The following is a 22798-nucleotide window of genomic DNA, read 5'->3' on the forward strand; positions in this document are numbered from 1 at the left end:
TAAACAGGCTGGATACAGCAGTTCTCAACCTTTCTCTTTCCACCCACATCCCACCTGAAGTAATCCCGATGCCATCGGGGCTCTGTGATTAGGAAGGGATTAGGAAGGGAAACCACTGTTTTCATCGTCCCTCATTGACTCATTATGTGCTTGGTTGGATAACTCCAAAGGAAAATTTTTCTCAAGCAAAATACTTCAGTAACAATTGGGTCGAGAACAGTGATTCTGAACCTTCCCTTCCCACTATATCCCACCTTAAGCAATCCCTTACTAATCACAGAGCATCAATGGCTGAGGGATTTCTTCAAGTGGGATGTGAGTGGGAGTCACGTGATGGAGAAGAGGCCAGTCAGGGAAAATTACAGGACGATTTAGAGCATTGGAAAGATTTACCACTAACACTAATGGGAAGGATAAACTGTATTAAAATGAACATTTTCCCAAGGATACAATACCTATTTCAGGCATTGCCAATACACTTGACGGAGAAAATTCTTCAAGGAGTTAAAGAAAATAATAAGGAAATTTTTATGGAAAGGGGGGGGAAACCAAGGATAGCACTAGATAAATTAACAGAATGGTATAAACAAGGAGGCCAAACTTTTAAAATTATTATAGAGCCGCACAATTAAGATTACCTATCAGATTTTTATCAAACAAGGGAAAAGCCAGATTGGACTAGATTAGAACTAGATAAAATAGGGGAGAAGATACCTGAACATGTATAAATGGGATGAAAAATTGGTACAACGTAGGAATTCTCCAGTATTACATCATCTGCCTCAATATTTGGAAGAAGATTCATGTAGAAAGGAATAAAACAAATTACCAATTACCAAAACTAATACTGACGCAAAATCAGATAATCCCTTTTACAATAGATAACCTTTCCTTTAGAGAATGGGAGAAAAAAGGGATCAAAAGAATAGAAAATTGTTTTTCAGGAAATAAATTACTATTCTTTGAACAAATGAAGGATAAATATAATATAACTTGGCATTCAGTTGGCATACTACCAACTGAAATCCTACTTGAAGGACAAATTGGGAAGCAGTCTGAGGTTACCAGAGGGAAGTAATTTTGAATATGTGATTACAAAACACAATGATAATCAAAAAATTTATTACAAATATGTATATTAAACTGCAAGAAAAGGAGAATGAGGAAACAAATGGTAAAACTAAACAAAAATGGGAACAAGATTTAAACATAAAGATAAAGAAGGAAACATGGGAGAAGTTATGCTCTGGAACTATGAGAAATACAATAAACATCGAGGTTACGTATGATACAATATAACTGGATACACAGGCTATACATTACACCTCAAAAGTTAAATAAATGGGACCCAACAGTATCTGACAGATGCTTTCGTTGTAAAAAGAAATGGAAACAACAATTCATGCAATCTGGACGTGTGAGAAAGTGAAAAGATTTTGGGAAGATCTAAACCAGATATTAAATAAAATTACAGAAAGCAATATACCAAAAAACCCAGAGATCTTCCTCCTATGTAACATAAAAAACAAAGAATTTGGACTTGATTTGGATGGTGCACAAAAAAGATTTGTTATGATAGCCCTAGCCATAGCAAAAAAAATGTATTATGTCAGCCTGGAAATTAGAAGATAACTTGAGAATACAACAATGGTATATAGAAATGAATAAATGTATTCCATTAGAAAAAATAACATATAATTTAAGAAATAATATTTGCAATATTTGAACAAATATATTAGCCATACATGAAACACAATAGAGAAAACCTACCGGGGACATCTACCACCTAAAATGACAGAAGGAGAAGGAAATGAAAAGAATTGACTCAGTGGAATTTCTTGTTTATTTTTATTGAGTGACAACATTGTTTGACTGGTTTATCTAGTATCTTAGATTCTGTACTTTAAATGAATGGGAGGGGAGGTAAGGAGGGTGGGATGGGAGAGGAGGGGGGGAGAAAACGACACTGTATATATTTGAAAAGGAAAATGTATGTATCTTGATTAATGTGGTTTATGGTATGAAAAATAAAATATTTTAAAAAAAAGTGGGATGTGAGTGGGAAGAAAAAGGTCTTTATCATCGTCAAGACTTTATGGTCAGTTGTTAGAATGTGGGGAAAATCTCAGGGTATAAAAATAAATTGGGATAAAAGTGAAGTAATGGAATTAGTGAAAGGAGATTACTCACAACATCGACAAGAAGCTCAATTGAAAAAGAGAGGCAAGATTAAATATTTAGGTATGTGTATTGATAATAATTTGAAAAATTTATATAAATTAAACTACATTCCAATATTTTAAAAGATAGACGAAGATTTAAAGAGATAGGTAAATTTACCTATTATGTTAATTGGGAGAGTTTAATATTTTTCCAAGAATTCAATATCTATTTCAGACTTTACCTTTTTCTATACCTCAAAAGTTTTTTCAAGATTTAAATAAGCAAGTTAGGAATTTCTCTGGAAGGGAAAATGTAAGGAAATCATTAGAAAAGTTTACATGGAAATGTGAACAAGAGGGATGCAAGGATCGACAACGAGATAGACAACAGACTCACCAAGCCAAATAGCGCCTTTGGAAGTCTACACAAAAGAGTCTGGAAAAACAACCACTGAAAAACCTCACAAAGATAAGCGTATACAGAGCCCGTTGTCATACCCACACTCCTGTTCGGCTCCGAATCATGGGTCCTCTACTGGCATCACCTACGGATCCTAGAACGCTTCCACCAGCGTTGTCTCCGCTCCATCCTCAACATTCATTGGAGCGACTTCATCCCTAACATCGAAGTACTCGAGATGGCAGAGGCTGACAGCATCGAATCCACACTCCTGAAGATCCAACTGTGCTGGGTAGGTCACGTCTCCAGAATGGAGGACCATCGCCTTCCCAAGATCGTGTTATATGGCGAGCTCTCCACTGGCCACCGTGACAGAGGTGCACCAAAGAAGAGGTACAAGGACTGCCTAAAGAAATCTCTTGGTGCCTGCCACATTGACCACTGTCAGTGGGCTGATATCGCCTCAAACCGTCCATCTTGGCGCCTCACAGTTCGGCGGGCAGCAACCTCCTTTGAAGAAGACCGCAGAGCCCACCTCACTGACAAAAGGCAAAGGAGGAAAAACCCAACACCCAACCCAACCAACCAATTTTCCCCTGCAACCGCTGCAACCGTGTCTGCCTGTCCCGCATCAGACTTGTCAGCCACAAACAAGCCTGCAGCTGACGTGGACATTACCCCTCCATAAATCTTCGTCTGCGAAGCCAAGCCAAAGAGAAAAAAGAGAAGACAAGGCAGCACAATTACCATTCTTAATTTCTATGTTTGTTAAAACTAAATCATCTTGGTGGACATAGAATTAAGGTAAGGTCGGAGAAATTATACCAGAGGTGCTGTTTATAAATGGGAATCAAAATCTATCAAAGATGCCCTGATTTTAAAACATTTGCTTAGTGTTTGGAATAAAGTTCAACTAGAAATTGATGAAAACTTCTTTTGTTAAAAATGCCTTTTAATGAATCCTTTATTCACTTTTTTAAGAGATCACTTTTTAAAAAAATATATGGAATAATAAAGGAATTTCAAAACTGGGAGATTGCTGTGATAATGGTAGATTGATGTCTTTAGATCAGTTAATAATTAAATACAATAATACTCGTAATACGCTATCCTGTTATTTTCAGAAATCAGGGTCAGAAATGGTTTTGAAAGTTCTTTCCAAATTGGAGCAAATTATAGTTGATGGGACTGACTAAAAGATTTATTTCAATTGTGTATATTTTATTACAGTAGGTCTGTTTAATTCAAAGGAAAGGTGGGAACACGATTTAGACACGACCAGCAGGATATATACCTCAGAAACTGAATAGATGGATATCGAATTTATTGAACCAATATTTGAGACATGGAACAGAAATGGTACTTTCGTTCATTCCACTTGGTCTTGTTCGAAGGTTAATCTTGTTGTGAAGGTCTGACCACCAGCTGATTGCAGCGGGCGATCTCTGTACCTGCAGGAAGATCACCTTTTTAAGGGGCTGACTCCACCTGGGCCGGCAGTCAATCAGCCGACTCGAATTATAGACTTGAGCCGGGCCCTCCTGAGCCAGTCACCAAGTCACACAGGGAGCCACCAAGTCATGAATTTGTATTCAGACTCTTACTGGAATAAAGCCTGTGGTGCTTTATTGATAGCGTGGAAATCCGGTTTCATTAACATTAGACAGGTGGCTGCAGGGATTCAAAGCTGTATTCCACTTACAATTTGAGGGAAAATATTCTTATTCCTGCACATTTGGAGCCCGTACGCTCGAAGTACGAGACTAAAATTATAATTTATTTAAAGTTTTTGAATTCCCCTGTCCAGTAATGTTTTCCCTGAATGAATCATATGTTATTTGGGTTCCTTGAATCATCCAAATCGATTATTATGCAGTTATGATATCATGTATTTCAGTTATGGGATTAGATCAGGTTGGGGGGGGCACATGAGAGGGAATTTCTTCACTCAGCGGGAGTGTGGATTGGGTGGCCGATGCGGGCTCGTGAAGTAAAAATTGGCTTGGTGGGGTCAAGGGGACGAGGTGTTTGAAGGGCCGAATTGGCCTGTTTCAGTGCTATCATTAGGGTTAGAGGGAAGGCGGAGAGGGGAAGAACAAATGTAGTCCCCTTGTTTAACAAAGGTTCCCTGACAGTGGGGACAGGTAGACCGGGCAGTGTCTGGTTACTGAGTCCATCCCCCCACCCTCTCCCCACAGAGGCAGTGTGTGGAATACGCCATGAAGGCCCGGCCCCTGCGCCTGTACATACCCAAGAACCGCTGCCAGCACCGGGTGTGGTACATGGTGAACAGCAACCGCCTTCGAGTACGTCATGTTTGTCCTCATTCTGCTCAACACCATCACCTTGGCCATGCAGGTGAGGCAGGGCCCTTTTGTCCGCTCGTCCGCCCAGGGCTCCCCCTGGTCTCCTCCCCACTCCCCTCCCCTCCTTTCTGCTCCCTCCAAAATCTCCTCCCCTCCTTAGAATGAAGGGGAGGGGTGAGGAACCTACTCAATCCCCACCATGTCGAAGGGGGTTGAGGGGATGGGGATCATCCTCTGAAACTTTCACCTACCCCTGGGCACAAGGACCCTGTGGAGAGAGTCTTGCGAGGCCTGGAAAGAGTTAACCTGTCCTCTCTTTCCCACCCCCTCTGTCTCCCACCCCCCCCCTCTCTCTCTCTCTCTCTCTCTCTCTCTCACCCCTCCCTCATTCCCTCTCTCCCTCCCTCTCACCCCCTTCTCTCTCCCCACATCCCACCTCTCCAGCACTATGAACAGTCAGATGCCTTCAGCTACTCAATGGATGTCCTGAACATGGGTTTTCACCGGCCTCTTCACTGTCGAAATGATCCTCAAAATCATCGCCTTCAAGCCCCAGGGTGAGACTGTGCATTCACGGAGGGGGTTACAGAGACGGGAGGGGTGTAGGGGACCAGAGGGATTACAGAGACAGGGAGGGATGTAGGGGACCGAGGGGGTTACAGAGACAGGTAGGATGTAGGCGACTGGAGGGGGTGACAGAGACAGGGAGGGGTGTAGGGGACCAGAGGGGGGTGACAGAGACAGGGAGGGGTGTAGGGGTCTGGAAGGGTTTACAGAGTCAGGGAGGGGTGTAGGGGGTCCGGAGTGGTTTACAGAGACGGAGAGGGATGTAGGGGACCGGAAGAGGTTACAGGGACATGGAGGGGTGTAGAGGACAGGAGGGGGTTTACCAAGATGGGAATATTTTGTAATTCTCTCCTTTTCCTCTTTTACATTATTTTGTCCCCACTCTGATCGATGACTGTCTCCCTCTTTCTCTCCCCTCTCTCACTCACCCTCATCCTCCAACCTCCTTCCCCATTCACTCCCACCTCATGATTCACCCCAATCCTACTCCCCTCTCTCTCCACATCTTTCTCCTTGCCCTCTCTTTCCCCCTTTCTCCCTCTCTCTCCCCTTTCTCCCCCTCTCTCTCCCCCTTTATCCTCTCTCTATGCCTTTCCATCTTCATTCTCTTTCTTTCATTCCTCCCTTCCCCTCCCACTCTCACTGGCTCTCTCCCCATCTCTCTCCACCCTTCTCACCACCTCTCTATCCTTCTATCTCTCCCCCTCCCTCCTCCTTCGCCCTCTCTTTCTCCCCTGCTGTGTACCCCACCTCATTTCCCCATCCTGTGAATCCCAGCATTATTTCCGTGATGCCTGGAACACATTCGATGCTCTCATTGTGGTAGGGAGTGTGGCTGATATTGTCGGTCACAGAGATAAATGTGAGTTTCCCGGTATTTCTAACAACAGTCCGTATGGGCTACATACAACCCACGTCATACCTCACCCCAAACCCCTGGATCAGATCCCAGCCCATAACCCACTCCCGGAGATCTGTATTTCTATATATAACCCCCCACCCCCCCAAACCACTGCATCAGATCCCAGCCTGTGACCCCACTCCTGGGGATCTGTTATTCTAAATATAACCCCACCGAACCCCTGATCAGATCCAGCCTGTAACACATTCCCGAGCATCTGTTATTCTATATATAACCCCCTTTGCCCCCCCGGATCAGATCCTAGACTGTAATCCACTCCCGGGGATCTGTTATTCTATATATAATCCCCCCGGAACCCCTGATCAGACCCCAGCCTGTAAACCCACTCCTGGGGATCTGTTATTCTATATATAAACCCCACCCCGAACCCCTGGATCAGATCCCAGCCCTTTGATCTGACCTCAGCCTACCTCGCTATGTCTCATGGTGTTGACATTGACTTGTCTTGTGTTCTGCCCTGATATCTGTCTGTTGTTTCACATCCATCGTGACCTTCATCTCTCTACTTGTGGACCTTCACTCCAACCTATCCAGAACGGCGGACACCTGGGTGAGGTAAAAATCCCAAATTCCTAGCTCTGGGTTCTTCCTGAGTGTGGTCGGTCTTCACTTCCCTTCCACTTGATCAGGGGCTTGTTGGGACGAGCTGTCTGCGGTAGGTTGGAAGGGGATTTCGGCACAGCTGTATCCCTCACATGGAGGGGGTGGGGTGAAGAGGTGGTGTGGTGAAACTATAGAGGAACTTGTCACACATTTAAACATGGAACCTGGGATTGTGTTGGCCTCAGCACCTTGTGGGGAGACTCTCCCCCTTCTCAACGTTTCACGGAGATCCAGCTCCCTCCCATAGTTCCCTCCCATAGCTCACTCCCCCCCCCTCCCAGAGCTCCCTCTCCCTTTCCAGAGCTCCGTCCCCCATTCCCCCTCTCAGAGTTCCCTCCCCCCCTGCCTCCCGGAGCTCCTTCCCCCTCCCGGAGCTCCTTCCACCCCTCCCGGAGCTCCTTCCCCCCTCCCGGAGCTCCTTCCCAGGAGCTCCTTCCCCCCTCCCAGAGCTCCTTCCCCCCCCCCGGAGCTCCTTCCCCCTCCCGGAGCTCCTTCCCCCCTCCCGCAGCTCCCTGCCCCCCCCTCCCGCAGCTCCCTTCCCCCCTCCCGCAGCTCCCTGCCCCCCTCCCAGAGCTCTTTCCCCCCCACTGAAGCTCCCTCCACCCCCTCTCCAGGAGGTCACGCCTCACACCTCTTGAGGATCCCTGTATCTCAGTACAGACAACATCCTAGTAAATCTTCTCCATCCTCTTTCTATCTTACTGATATCTTTCTTGTCATTCGGTGACTAAAACTGCACACAATTCTCCCAATTTGGCCTCACCAACATCTTTAAATGTAGACCTACAGCACGGTAATAGGCCATTTCTCCCATGAGCCTGTACCGCCAATGATCCTCCAACCCCTGGTACATTTCGAACAGTGGGAGGAAACCGGAGCCCCCACGGGGAGAACATACAAACTCCTCGCCTACAGCGTGGGGCCAGATAGCTGGCGCCGTAGAGCTGTTGCACTGTCTGACGTGCCAGCGGCACTGCCCTAAGATCTCGTTCTCTTCCAGAGTTCGGAGGACAGCTCCCGGATATCCATCACCTTCTTCCGGCTTTTTCGGGTCATGCGGTTGGTAAAGCTCCTGAGTAAAGGTGAAGGAATTCGCACCCTACTGTGGACATTCATCAAATCCTTCCAGTGTCAGCTGTGGGCCCCTCATCCCCAGAATGTGTGACAGGACGTGGCGGAGGGAGTGTGTGACAGGACGGTATGGAAGGAGCTTCACTCTGTGTCCCACCCCCCGGGGAGTGTGTGACGGGACGGTGCTGGGGGAGCGTCACTCTGTGTCCCACCCCCCGGGGAGTGTGTGACGGGACGGTGCTGGGGGAGCGTCACTCTGTGTCCCAACCCCGGGGAGTGTGTGACGGGACGGTGCTGGGGGAGCGTCACTCTGTGTCCCACCCCCCGGGGAGTGTGTGACGGGACGGTGCTGGGGGAGCGTCACTCTGTGTCCCACCCCCCACGGGGAGTGTGTGACGGGACGGTGCTGGGGGAGCAACTCCGTGTTCCCACCCCCCGGGGAGTGTGTGACGGGACGGTGCGGAGGGAGTGGGAATATGACAGTTCAGATAAATCTGTGGAAACGGCCAGGCTGCACATGAAGGGGCGAAGAGACTGACTCTGAGCTGGATAATCTCTCTCATTCTCTCTCTTCCCCACCCCCCTCTGTCTTTTTACCCCTCTCTCCATACCACTCTCTCACTCCCCTTATCACTCCCTCTCTAACCTTCTACTTGTTCTCTCCCTCTCTCCTCCTCTCTTGGCTCTACCTTGAACCCTTCCTCCCTCCTGCCTCCCCTCCCTTCTTCATATTCCCTCCTGCTACCCTCCCCTCCTCTCTCCCACTCCTGCCTCTCCCCTCCCATCATCTCTCCCCTCCTCTCTCCCTTCATCTCTTCCTTCCTCTGCCCTTATCTCCCCTCTCCTCCCTTCCCGCCTCTCCTCCTTCCCCCTCTCCTCCCTTCCCCCCCTCTCCTCCCTTCCCCCCTCTCCTCCCTTCCCCCTCTCCTCCCTTCCCCCCTCCTCCCTTTCCCCCTCTCCTCCCTTCCCCCCTCTCTCTCCCCTTCCCCTCTCTCCCCTTCCCCCATCTCACCTTCCTCTCCCACCTCCCCTCCTATTTCCTCCTTACGTCCCTCCCCAACTTGTGCTCCTCCCTTCCTCCCTCCCTCCCCTCCCCTCCCTCTTCCACTTTCCCCTTCCCTTGCACTCTCCCGGTTCCACCCTTTCCCCCTCCAGGCCCTACCCTACGTGGCTCTGCTGATCGCCATGATTTTCTTCATCTATGCCGTCATCGGGATGCAGGTAAATGACACCTCCCCCACAACCCGTTCCTCCCCTGGGAAGGGGAAGCAAGGGAGGTGGGAGGGGAAGGTGAGGAGGAGGGGGGGGAAGGTGAGGAGGGAGGGGAGGGGATGGTAAGGAGGGAGGGAATGGTAAGGAGGGAGGGGATGGCAAGGAGGGAAGGGATGGTAAGAGGGAAGGGATGGTAAGGAGGGAGGGGATGGTAAGGAGGGAGAGGATGGTAAGGAGGGAGGGGATGGTAAGGAGGGAGGGATGGTAAGGAGGGAGGGGATGGTGAGGAGGGAGGGAGTGGGCAAAGAGGAGGGAGGGGGCAGAGGAGGGAGGGGGCAGAGAGGAGGGGACGGTGAGGAGGGAGGGGACGGTGAGGGAGGAGGGGACGGTGAGGGAGGAGGGGACGGTGAGGGAGGGATGGGACGGTGAGGAGGGAGGGGACGGTGAGGAGGGAGGGGATGGAGAGGAGGGAGGGAGGAGACGGTGAGGAGGGAGGGAGGGGACGGTGAGGAAGGAGGGGACAGTGAGGAAGGAGGGGACGGTGAAGGAGGAAGGGACGATGAAGAGTGAGGATGGGGACGGTGAGGGGGAGGGAGGGGACGGTGAGGGGGAGGGAGGGGACGGTGAGAGGGGGAGGGAGGGGGATGGTGAGGGGGGAGGGAGGGGACGGTGAAGGGGAGGGAGGGGACGGTGAGGAGGGAGGGAGGGGACGGTGAGGAGGAAGCAAGGGACGGTGAGGAGGGAGGGAGGGGACGGTGAGGAGGGAGGGAGGGGACGGTGAGGAGGGAGGGAGGGGACGGTGAGGAGGGAGGGGATGGTGAGGAGGGAGGGGGCCATGAGGAGAGGTAGGGCTAGTGAGGAGGGAGGGGGAGGTGAGGGAGGGGGAGGTGAGGAAGGAGGGAGAGGGAGGAGACAGTGAGGAGGGAGGGGGCAGTGAGGAGGGGGGGCAGTGAGGAGGAAGGGAGGTGATTAGTGAGGAAGGAGGGAGGGGCAGGTGAGGAAGAAACATTCGTACATACCCCCACTGAACATCTCGCCCCATCTCGTCCCATCCCTCCCTGTCCCGTCCTGCCAGACATTTGGGAGATTGCTCTGCAGGAGAACACGCCCATCAACATGAACAACAACTTCCAAAGTTTCCCGCAGGCCGTTCTCCTTCTCTTCAGGTACTGTGGCCCAGATCGGTTGGTGTGATTGGCTGCAAGGAGGATAGGGTGATGTGATTGGCTTAAAGGAGACAGGGTGATGTGATTGGCGGGAAGGAGCGGGTGGTGTGATTGGCGGGAAGGAGCGGGTGGTGTGATTGGCGGGAAGAAGGCTGGGTGGTGTGACTGGTGGGAAGGAGGCGGGTGGTATGATTGATGGAAGGTGGAGGGTGGCGTGATTGATGGAAAGTTGTTGGGGTGGTGTGATTGGAGGGAAGTTAAGATAGAAAGAGTGCAGAGAAGATTTACTAGGATGTTGCCCAGACTTCAGGAACCTCTCTCAGGTTAAACAGGTTTGGACTTTATTCCCTGGAGCATAGAAGAATGAGGGGAGATTTGATTGAGGTGTTTAAAATTATGAGGGGATAGACAGAGTCAATGTAGGTCGGCTTTTCCCCACTGAGTGTCGGTGAGATCCAAAACCAGAAGTTAAGGGTGAAAGAGGAAAAGTTGAGGGGGAATTTCTTCACACAGAGTTGGAATGAGCTGGAGTGGGGAATGTGGGCTCAATTTGAATATTTGGGAGGAATATTGATGGGTTCGTGACGGGAATGGGATGGACCGGGTGCAGGTCAGTGGGACCAGGCATAGTTCAGCTCTGACTAGAGGGGCTGGTTTCTGCAGTGTGATTGCTCCAAGGTTCCAGGAAAGGAACCATAGGATATGTGACTGTGGTTGCACTTGGACAATAAATCTGAACCAATTCGCCTCCATTTCCCCCACCCACCGGTGTTCAGGTGTGCCACGGGGGGAGGCATGGCAGGAGATCATGTTGGCCAGCTTGCCGGGCAAGCTGTGTGATTCCGAATCTGACTACCCCCCAGGAGAGGAGAATACCTGCGGGAGCAACTTTGCCATCGTTTACTTCATCAGTTTCTTCATGCTGTGCGCCTTCCTGGTGAGTGAGGGTTTGGGGAAATTGTCAGTGGGTTCACAGAGAAGTGAGTTTGGACACCAGTCGCAGGTCACATCATCGAACGTACAAATTCACAATCCGGATTTATTCTCAGTGTTTTGCGGAGGCCTCACGGGGCAAACGGAGTAACCATTATGACGTTACTGTAAAAATAACAGGGCTCGGACAGTCAGGCCATGTATGGGGCTCGTGGATCATTCGGGAATCTGACGGCAGAGGTGAAGAAGTCGTCCTTGTGCTCGTCTTCAGGCTCCTGGACCTTTTCCCCGATGGGAGCAGTGAAGAGGGGAGAGATGGGATCTTCAAGGAGAGAGGCAGCATTTTTAAGACCCCACCTCGTGTTGACGTCCTCGATGGAATGGAGTCTGGGGCCCGTGATGTTGCAGGACGAGCCCACAACACTCTGGAGTTTATTCCCGTCCTGAGAGTTGGCGCCTCTGTTCCAACCGGCCAGACATGCTCCCCACCGTCCCCTCTTGGAGTTTTCGGTGATGTGCCGAATCTCCCCAGGCCCCCCGCAAAGTCGCGCCTGCTTCATGGTGGCATCAACGTGGAGGCTCCAGGACGGATATCCATGGAGACGTCGACCCCCCCCCCCAGGAATTTCCCGCAAAGTCGCGCCTGCTTCATGGTGGCATCAACGTGGAGGCTCCAGGACGGATATCCATGGAGACGTCGACCCCCCCCCCCCAGGAATTTCCCTCTCCTCGATTGAGTCCCTTGATGATGATCAACCGGGTCGCGTTTCCCCCACCCCCGTGACCACCCCTCCCGCAAGGTGGTTGTCGTTCACCGAGCTGATCGATCTCCCTCCTGCACACCTCCTCGTGGCCATTGGGATTCTGCGGTGACACCGGCAAACTCTATGGATTGTGCCCGGCCACACGACCGTGGTGTGTAACAGGTCAAACAGTGGGCCGAGCACCCATCCTCGGGGCGTGCCTGGATGGATGGTGAGTGAGGAGGAGACATTGTTTCTCATTCGTATGGACAGTGGTCTCTCCCAATGAGGAAGGGTCCAGTGGGAGAAGGGATGCAGAGGCCCACGGGCTGGAGTTCGTTGGTGTTGAAGGCTGAGCTGCAGTCGAGGTGATCCAGAGCTGAGAATGGTCTCATCCAGTGGGGACAGGGATGGTTTGGACAGTGTTCGTAGGGGTGGGGCACGTGAGGCTGGGTTGGGGACACACTGGGTCAGGCTGGATCCATGGGATTATGCTGTGCCTCTCTCCCCAGATTATCAACCTCTTTGTGGCGGTCATCATGGACAATTTTGACTACCTGACCCGGGACTGGTCGATCCTCGGCCCCCACCACCTCGACGAGTTCAAGAGGATCTGGTCGGAGTATGACCCTGAGGCAAAGTATGATCCCGTGGGCTCAGGGGGGTTTGTGGGGTCAGAGGGTGGGAGGCTGGCTCGCGATGGAGGGAAGGGATGGTGAGGTGGGAGGGAGGGGACAGTGAGGCGGGAGGGAGGGGGCAGTGAAGAGAGGAGGAGGGGACGGTAATGAGGGAACGGGTGACAAATGGGAGCAGACAAGAGGATTTGACCCCCACCATGGGCCGCCTTGACTCCTAATAGCCCATCCCATCACTTGACCACCTCCCCCCTCTCTTCCCGCCCCCCTCAACCTCAGGGGTCGGATCAAACATCTGGATGTGGTGACTCTTCTCCGACGAATACAACCCCCACTCGGATTTGGGAAGCTCTGTCCTCATAGGGTCGCCTGCAAGGTAAGGCGGGGGGAGAGATGGAGAGAGGGGAGAGAGAGGGAGGGGAGAGGAGGAAAGAGAGGGTGGGGAGAGGAGGAAAGAGAGGGTGGGGAGAGGAGGAAAGAGGGAGGGGAGAGCAGGAGGAAAGAGGGAGGGGAGAGGAGGGAGGGGAGAGGAGGAAAGAGAGGGGAGAGGAGGAAAGGGGAGAGAGGGAGGGGAGAAAGAGGGAGAGAGGGGAAGTTGGGGGGGCGTGATGAGAAAGGGGTGGGGAAGGAGGAAGAAGGTTGAATTATAGAGTTGTGAGGGAGATAGGGAGAGTGGGAACGATGGAGGGACCTTGGGGGAGGAGTGGAATGGAAGAGAGAGAGAGGGGGAGGCAGGGAGAGGGAGTAGGCAGAGGGGAAAGGAGAGAGGACGAGAGAGGAGGATGGAGAGAACTGTTGGGAGGGGAGAGGGGGAGAAAGGGGGAAAGTGCGGGAGAATGGGAGGAGAGAATGAGGGAGAGAGATGGACGGACAGAGAGACGGAAGAGCTGGGGAGAGAGAGAGAGGGAGGGGGAAGGTGAGAGGGAGAAGTGGACAGGGCCTATGAGCAGAAGTGGAGAGGGGGAGATGTCTGTAAGGGGGAGGGAGCATTTTGGGAGGACAAACCAGGAGGCTGAGTCCAGGGTCAATGGTCGGTTACTGAATGGTGTGGATGAACAGAGGGACCTTGAGGTCCAAATCCAGACGTCCCTCAAGGTCACTGCACAGGTTGATAGGATCGTTAACAAGGTCTATGGGACACTGGGCTTCATTAGTCGGCGTGGTGAGTGGGGGGGGGGATTGAATTCAGGAGTCGAGAGGTCATGTTCCAACTCTACAAATCTCTGGTGAGTCCCTACTTAGTGATCAGTTCTGGTCACCTCATTACAGTAAGGATGTGGAGCCTTGTTCGAGGTCGACAAGATTCTGAGAGGCGTAGTTAGGGTGAATGGTCAGCTCCAGTTTCTCAGGGCAGGGTCAGCAAACACCAGAGGACATCTGTACAAAGTGAAGGGAGGGAAGTTTAGGGGTGTTGGGTGATGGTGATGGAGGCTGGAACATTGGAGGCATTTAAGAGACTCTAAGATGGGCACATAGATGGAAGTAAAATAGCGGGTTACTGGGTAGGGAAGGGTGAGTACCACTTTTAAGGAATATATGGGTCAGCACAAGATCGAGGGCCGAAGGGCCTGCACTGTGCTGTGTTCAGTGAGGAAAAGGATAGTTGATGGAGAGAAAGTGTGGGAAAGAGAGAGGGGGGAAGAAAGGGTGGGAGAGAGAAGGAGATGGGAGGGTGGGAGAGGAAGGGAATGGGTGAGGAGGTCACCCAGGAGGGTGAGTGGTGGGAAATGGAGACCCTCCCCACTGTTGACTCCCCGGTGAATCGGAGACAGCTCCACTCCCGGAGGATGGGGGAGGTGGGAGAGGTTGGGTCTGCACAGATCTCGACGGGCCAAGAGGGCTCGCCTTCATGTCCCACTTGAGAATCCCCCCTCTGAACCCTCCACTCGAGGACATGCCCTCAAGATCCAAAAGTGGAGGGAGGGAGTGTGGTGGGAAGAGACAAGGAGGGGGCTCCTTCTCCCAGGGAAGGGGGAATCTGGGGAATTCTCCTTCCAGGTAACATAGGAGCAGAAGGAAGCCATACAGCCCATTGAGTCTAACCCACCATTCAATCGCAAGCTGATCTGTTCTCCCCACTCAGCCCCACTGCCCGGCCTTCTCCCCAGAACCTTTGATGCCCCCGGCTGATCAAGAACCTCTGCTTTAAATGTACCCCAATGACCCGGCCTCCACAGATTCACCACTCTCTGGCTGAAGAAATACCTCTGCGTTTCTGTTCCCTTCAATCCTGAAATTGTCCCGGACTCTCTACCATGGGGAAACAACCTTTCTACATCGACTCTCTCCTCACCTTTCAATGCTCAAGATGTTTCAATGATATCCCCCCCCCCCCACAATTCCATTAAATTCCAATGAGTTCAGACCAAGAGCCGTCAAATGCTCCTCGAACAATGACCCTTTCATTCCCGGAGTGAAACTCCTCTGAACCCTCTCCAACGTCAGCACATCCTCTCTTCAACGAGAAGCCCTTCTGCAGTTGTACAGGGCCTTGGTGAGACCCCACCTGGAGTATTGTGTCCAGTTCTGGTCTCCAATTTTGAGGAAGGACATACTAGCTATAGAGGGTGTGCAGCGCAGATTTACAAGGTTAGTTCCAGGGATGGCGGGGTTGACATATGCTGAAAGGCTAGAAAAACTGGACGTATCCGATGGATGAGGGGGGACATGATTGAGGTATACAAAATTATCAGGGGGATAGACAGGGTGAAGTCAGATTACTTGTTCCCAATGATGGGGGAGACGAGGACTAGAGGGCATAGTTTAAGAATACAGGGTAGGCCCTTTAGGACGGAGATGAGAAAACATTTTTTTACCAAGAGAAGTGTGAATCTGTGGAATGCTCTGCCACAGAGGGTGGTAGAGGCAGATTCACTGATTATGTTCAAAAGAGAGTTAGATAAGACTAGTGGGCAAAGGAGTTAAGGGTTATGGGGATAAGGCTGGAAAGGGGTACTGATGGTAGTGATCAGCCATGATCTGTAAAATGGCGGTGCTGGCTCGACGGGCCAAAGGGCCTACTCCAGCTCCTATTGTCTATTGTCTAAGCCCAAAACTGCTCACGATGTTCCATGTGAGGCCTCACCAGGGCCTCATAAACCTTCAACGTCATATCCATGCTCTTATGTTGTATGTAAAGGTTAGATCAGGATCTAGACCGGATGCAGAGTCGGGCGGAGAAGAGACAGAAGGAGTTCGATCCAGATTAGTGTGAGGTGACAAACCAAGAGGCTGAGTCCAGGGTTAATGGTCGGTTACTGAATGGTGTGGATGATCAGAGGGACCTTGGGGTCCAAATCCATATGCTCCTCAAGGTCACTGTACAGGTGGTTAAGAAGGCCTATGGGACGCTGGGCCTGAATTCAGGAGTCAAGAGGTCATGTTTCAACTTTACAAATCTCTGGTGAGACCCCACAGTGTTTAGTTCTGGCCACTTCATTACAGGAAGGATGTGGATGGTGTGGAGAAGGAGCAGGGGAGATTCACCAGGACTGGGAAACAAGTCTTTATGAGGCAAGGTTAGCAGAGCTGGGGACTTTTTTCTCTGGAGCATAAAATGACGAGAGGAGACTTGACCGAGGTTGACAAGATTCTGAGAGGCAGAGATAGGGTGGACAGCCAGCACCTGTTTCCTAGGGTGGGATCAGAGAATGCCTGTACAAAGTGAAGGGAGGGAAGTTTAGGGGGAAGGATTTTTCACACAGGAAGTTGTGGGGGCCTGGAATGCCTCACCGGGGTATGGTGACAGAGGTTGGAACATTGGAGGACCCCAAAACTCAGCAGCAATAGTAATTCATCAAGACAAGACAAGTTACTGAAACAAAAGTAACTTAATTTTCTTTAAACATGAAAACAGGTTCAAACTTTAACTTATTCTTCTTTCTTTGGCTTGGCTTCGCTGACGAAGATTTATGGAGGGGGTAAAAAGTCCACGTCAGCTGCAGGCTCGTTTGTGGCTGACCAGTCCGATGCGGGACAGGCAGACACGATTGCAGCGGTTGCAAGGGAAAATTGGTTGGTTGGGGTTGGGTGTTGGGTTTTTCCTCCTTTGCCTTTTGTCAGTGAGGTGGGCTCTGCGGTCTTCTTCAAAGGAGGCTGCTGCCCGCCAAACTGTGAGGCGCCAAGATGCACGGTTTGAGGCGTTATCAGCCCACTGGCGGTGGTCAATGTGGCAGGCACCAAGAGATTTCTTTAGGCAGTCCTTGTACCTTTTCTTTGGTGCACCTCTGTCACGGTGACCAGTGGAGAGCTCGCCATATAATACGATCTTGGGAAGGCGATGGTCCTCCATTCTGGAGACGTGGCCCATCCAGCGCAGCTGGATCTTCAGCAGCGTGGACTCGATGCTGTCGACCTCTGCCATCTCGAGTACCTCGACGTTAGGGGTGTGAGCGCTCCAATGGATGTTGAGGATGGAGCGGAGACAACGCTGGTGGAAGCGTTCTAGGAGCCGTAGGTGGTGCCGGTAGAGGACCCATGATTCGGAGCCGAACAGGAGTGTGGGTATGACAACGGCTCTGTATACGCTTATCTTTGTGAGGTTTTTCAGTTGGTTGTTTTTCCAGACTCTTTTGTGTAGTCTTCCAAAGGCGCTATTTGCCTTGGCGAGTCTGTTGTCTATCTCATTGTCGATCCTTGCATCTGATGAAATGGTGCAGCCGAGATAGGTAAACTGGTTGACCGTTTTGAGTTTTGTGTGCCCGATGGAGATGTGGGGGGGCTGGTAGTCATGGTGGGGAGCTGGCTGATGGAGGACCTCAGTTTTCTTCAGGCTGACTTCCAGGCCAAACATTTTGGCAGTTTCCGCAAAGCAGGACGTCAAGCGCTGAAGAGCTGGCTCTGAATGGGCAACTAAAGCGGCATCATCTGCAAAGAGTAGTTCACGGACAAGTTTCTCTTGTGTCTTGGTGTGAGCTTGCAGGCGCCTCAGATTGAAGAGACTGCCATCCGTGCGGTACCGGATGTAAACAGCGTCTTCATTGTTGGGGTCTTTCATGGCTTGGTTCAGCATCATGCTGAAGAAGATTGAAAAGAGGGTTGGTGCGAGAACACAGCCTTGCTTCACGCCATTGTTAATGGAGAAGGGTTCAGAGAGCTCATTGCTGTATCTGACCCGACCTTGTTGGTTTTCGTGCAGTTGGATAATCATGTTGAGGAACTTTGGGGGACATCCGATGCGCTCTAGTATTTGCCAAAGCCCTTTCCTGCTCACGGTGTCGAAGGCTTTGGTGAGGTCAACAAAGGTGATGTAGAGTCCTTTGTTTTGTTCTCTGCACTTTTCTTGGAGCTGTCTGAGGGCAAAGACCATGTCAGTGGTTCCTCTGTTTGCGCGAAAGCCGCACTGTGATTCTGGGAGAATATTCTCAGCGACACTAGGTATTATTCTATTTAGTAGAATCCTAGCGAAGATTTTGCCTGCAATGGAGAGCAACGTGATTCCCCTGTAGTTTGAGCAGTCTGATTTCTCGCCTTTGTTTTTGTACAGGGTGATGATGGTGGCATCACGAAGATCCTGAGGCAGTTTACCTTGGTCCCAACAAAGCTTGAAAAACTCATGCAGTTTGGCATGCAGAGTTTTGCCGCCAGCCTTCCAGACTTCTGGGGGGATTCCATCAATACCTGCTGCTTTGCCACTTTTCAGTTGTTCGATTGCCTTATATGTCTCATCCAGGGTGGGAACCTCATCCAGCTCTAGCCTTAGGGGCTGTTGAGGGAGCTGGAGCAGGGCGGAATCTTGGACTGAGCGGTTGGTACTGAAAAGAGATTGGAAGTGTTCTGACCATCGGTTGAGGATGGAGATCTTGTCGCTGAGGAGGACTTTGCCGTCTGAGCTGCGCAGCGGGCTTTGGACTTGGGGTGAGGGGCCGTACACAGCCTTTAGAGCCTCGTAGAAACACCTGAAGTCGCCAATGTCCGCGCTGAGCTGTGTTCGTTTGGCGAGGCTAGTCCACCACTCATTTTGGATCTCCCGGAGTTTGCGCTGAAGATGGCTGCATGCGCGACGGAAGGCTTGTTTCTTCTCTGGACAGGACGGCTTTGTAAGGTGAGCCTGGTGGGCAGCTCGCTTCTTTGCCAGCAGCTCCTGGATTTCCTGGCTGTTTTCGTCAAACCAGTCCTTGTTTTTCCTGGAGGAGAAGCCCAGTACCTCTTCAGTGGATTGCAGTATGGTAGCCTTCAACTGATCCCAGAGGGTTTCAGGGGACGGGTCCGTGAGGCGGGTTGCAACGTCGAGCTTTGCTTTGAGGTTTGCCTGGAAGTTTCCTCTCGCTTCGTCTGACTGCAGTTTTCCAACATTGAACCTCTTTCTGGGGGCTTTATTGTTCCTGGGCTTTGGCTTGAAGTGAAGGTTGAGCTTGCAGCGAACCAGCCGGTGGTCAGTGTGGCATTCCGCGCTGGGCATGACCCTGGTGTGGAGCACATCTTGTTTGTCACTTTCTCGCACCAGGATGTAGTCCAGGAGGTGCCAGTGTTTGGATCGGGGATGCATCCAGGTGGTCTTAAGGCTGTCCCTCGGCTGAAAAAGGGTGTTTGTAATGACAAGCCGCTGTTCTGCGCAGAGCTCCAACAGGAGGCGCCCATTGTCGTTGCACTTGCCGACGCCATGCTTGCCCAGGATTCCTGGCCAGGTTTCTGAGTCTTTGCCGACACGAGCGTTGAAGTCGCCCAGGATGACAACCTTGTCGGCTGTAGGGGTACGTTGGATGAGGTTGCGCAGGTCGGTGTAGAACTTGTTCTTTTCTGCTGGTTCCGCCTGGAGGGTTGGAGCATAGACACTGATGAGGGTGATGTGACGCTTGTTTTGAAGTGGGAGTCGCATGGACATGATTCGGTCCGAGAGGCCTGTCGGAAGGTTTTCGAGTTTGGAGGCAATGAAGCTCTTGACCATGAAGCCTACACCAGATAGGCGTCGTTCATCCGAAGGCTTGCCAGACCAGTAGAGTGTGTAGCCCGCGCCGCGTTCTTGGAGGCTGCCTACATCTGCCAGGCGGACTTCACTGAGAGCGGCTATGTCGATGTCAAGTCTGAGGAGTTCAAACTTTAACTTATTACTATTAACTTAACCCCCTTCTAATTCTAAGTGCACGTGTATGTAATGTTCAGAAAAATTCTTTGATTCACAGTCCAATCTCACTTCTCATTCTTCCAAGTTCACCAGTATCAGGCAATTCTTATACTGTGCACAGAATTTAACATTTATGAAGTTCACCAGGCTTTGGTGATTGAAAGGTAAATGGTTACCACTCAGGAAGGTTCTTATCGGTTTTCAGAGAGAGACTTGTGGCTCGTTGGACACAAACTGATTCCTTCTGATCAACCACTTCAGTGTCTTGCCGAAGAAACTTGCCCCATCAAGGTTTTCCAGATGATGACCTCTTTCTTTCAGGTCATCACAGAGTTCCTTTTTGTTTCTCTTATTTCAAGTGAAATCTCTTGTATGGACCACAAGGGCTTTGACCAGGCTGAACTAAGAACTCACAACCCATCTTCAAAATGGGGGTTTTCCACAAGTTTGCCGGCTTGTCCTGTTCCAGTCCCAGCTGCTGCTGCTGAACTGTAGAACTGAACTCTCTATCTCTCTCTCTCTCAGAGAAAACCACATGAACCTCTTAGAACAGCCAACTGCCCTCAGACAGACTGCAGCTCCAGACCTAATCTTCCGAGTTCGTTCATCTGTTGCTTTCCAAAACAATAATCCATTACCCCACAACATGTCCATTTAACATTAACTTGTGAAGTCCTTATAGGCATCCTTCAAACTTTTTGCAAAGGCACCCAGTGCCTGGACTGTCTGGTTTGAGCAGAGCTCTGACATTTTAAATGAGATCTGTGTTGGTGTGTGACTGACACTAAACTCCCTCCCCTCCCCCCCCCCCACAATTTATCTCCTTTCAAACATATCTATATACAATATTAGATATAACATAATCTCTCACACTTAGATACATAGATGGAAGGAAAATAGAGGGTTACGGGGTAGGGAGAGTTTAGTACATTTTTTAAGGATTCTATGGGTTGACACATCGAGGGCTGAAGGGCTTGTTTTTTTGCTGTACTGTAGTGTTCGATATTCTAAAGCACGTTCGTGGTGGATGCAGATCAGTGGGATGGACTTGTCGGGCCTGAACGTCACATTCTCAGCTCGGAAGTTCCTCTCGATAAGAGCACAATTTAAATTTAAAATTTTAATTAAGACAGACACCACGGTAACAGGCCCTTCTGCCCACAAACTGGTGCTGCTCACTTACAAACCCAGACAGAGACGGGGGGGGGGGGGGGGGTGAAGATCGTGCAAACTCCGCCCCAGACACCTGGCATGGTGTCCTCCCTGACTTACTTGCAGAACGGTGGGGGGAAACGCAGGAAGGGTGGTGGGGGGAAACGCAGGAAGGGTGGTGGCAGGAGAACGTTTGATGGCCTGTCATGGGTCGATTCTATGCTTTCCCGGAGATGGCAGGGTGGGGGGGGGGGGTGGAGTGGGAGTGGAGCCCCGAGCACATCCCCTCTGAGGCTGACTGATGTGACTCCACCCCAGCGGCTGGTGGCTATGAACATGCCCCTCAATGCGGATGGCACTGTCTCATTCAACGCGACCCTCTTCGCGCTGGTGAGGACGGCACTGAAGATCAAAACGGAAGGTGGGCCATGATTTGGTTACCCCTCCCCCCACCCCCCATCTCTGTAACACCCTCTAATCCCCCACACTCCTCCCCGTCTCTGTAACCCCCTCCGATCCCTTACACCCTTCCCCATCTCTGTAACCCCCTCCGATCCCCTACACCCCTCTGTCTCTGCAACCCCCTCTGGTCCCCTACACCTCTCCCTGTCTCTGTAACCCCCATCGGTCCCCTGCACCCCTCCGTCTCTGTCACCCCCTCCGGTCCCCCACACCCCTTCCTGTGCCAGTGTTTGTATGATTACCCTGTGACCTGGGATGAGGGTTTTCATACTGTCTCTACCCCACCCCACGAGGTAGGTCATCTGGAACAGGCCAACATAGAGCTGAGAGCGGTGATCCGGAAAATCTGGAAGCGGACTAAGCCCAAGATTCTGGATGAGATCATTCCACCCCCAGAAGGTTAGTTACTCAGCGACAACCTTGCAGAACCAATAATCCCTGGGCAGAGTGGGGGTGGAGTGGATTTGGGGGTCTTCGTCTGACAAGCCCCTTCTCTCTCCCCATCACTCTTTCTCTCCCTCACTTTCTCTCTACCCCTGTCTGTCCCTCTCTCTACCTCTACCCCATTCTATCCCTCTCTCTCTCTTCTACCTCTACCACTCCATCACTCCTGCCCTCTCTCTACCCACTTCTCTCTCTCTACCCCGCTCCTCTCTCTCTACCCCACTCTCTCTCTCTACCCTGCTCCTCTCTCCATCCCTACCCCACTTCTCTCTTTCCCCTTCTGTCTCTCTCCCCACTCTGCCCCTCCCATTCTCTCTCTCCTTCTCCCCTCTCCACCGTTCTCTCTCCAATGACACTCCTTCTCTCTCCAGAACATGCAACACTGCAGCCCAGTTCATGCCCTTCAGCCCACGATGTTGTGCCGACCCATATATTCCTAACAAAAGAGTCCGAACACCTCCTTGCCCCGTGGCGGCATGGGGATCCACCAATCCCATTAATTTCCGGAGAACAGCAGACGAGCAGGGGTGTCCTGGTGAGACCTCACATGGAGCACTGTACGGTTCTGGGCACCTTGTCTGAGGAAAGACATGCTGGACTTGGAGAGGCTTCAGAGATTGACTAGATTGTGACCAGGAATGAAAGGGTTAACATATGGAGGAACAATCAGTCAGGGCATCAAGGGTGACGGGGAGAAATCCGGGGAGTGGGGGCTGAGCAGGAGGATGGATCAGATCGGCAGGGGCAGATGATGGGCCTACAGGAAAAATAGGGGGTTCATGGGTTTGAAGGGGGAGATTGTGGGGTAGGTTTACACATATCGGCACAACATCGTGGGCTGAAGCACCTGGGCTGAGCTGGATTGTTTGAAGTCATCCCTCCTCTCTATCTCTCTCCCTCTCCCTCCTCGACCACTGATCTGTCTCTCTCTCTCTCTCTCCCCCCCCCCCCCCACCC

At 51.2% G+C, this 22798-nt stretch overlaps 1 protein-coding gene across 1 annotated transcript in view; it reads left to right on the top strand.

Moving 5' to 3' along the window:
• The window catches only part of LOC138750613 (voltage-dependent L-type calcium channel subunit alpha-1F-like), a 77379-nt gene that overhangs the window by 29725 nt on the left and 24856 nt on the right, over positions 1–22798 (top strand). Inside the window, 17 exon segments of the mRNA XM_069912723.1 lie at positions 4761–4856; positions 4858–4920; positions 5313–5363; positions 5365–5433; positions 6213–6278; positions 6280–6297; positions 6892–6912; positions 7961–8101; positions 9187–9252; positions 10319–10325; positions 10328–10409; positions 11186–11195; positions 11197–11346; positions 12598–12725; positions 13000–13096; positions 21254–21356; positions 21695–21796. Of these exon segments, the coding sequence (XP_069768824.1) occupies positions 4761–4856; positions 4858–4920; positions 5313–5363; positions 5365–5433; positions 6213–6278; positions 6280–6297; positions 6892–6912; positions 7961–8101; positions 9187–9252; positions 10319–10325; positions 10328–10409; positions 11186–11195; positions 11197–11346; positions 12598–12725; positions 13000–13096; positions 21254–21356; positions 21695–21796 (1270 nt within the window).

This window comes from Narcine bancroftii, unplaced genomic scaffold, assembly GCF_036971445.1.
Source record: "Narcine bancroftii isolate sNarBan1 unplaced genomic scaffold, sNarBan1.hap1 Scaffold_193, whole genome shotgun sequence".
Classification (NCBI taxonomy): domain Eukaryota; kingdom Metazoa; phylum Chordata; class Chondrichthyes; order Torpediniformes; family Narcinidae; genus Narcine; species Narcine bancroftii.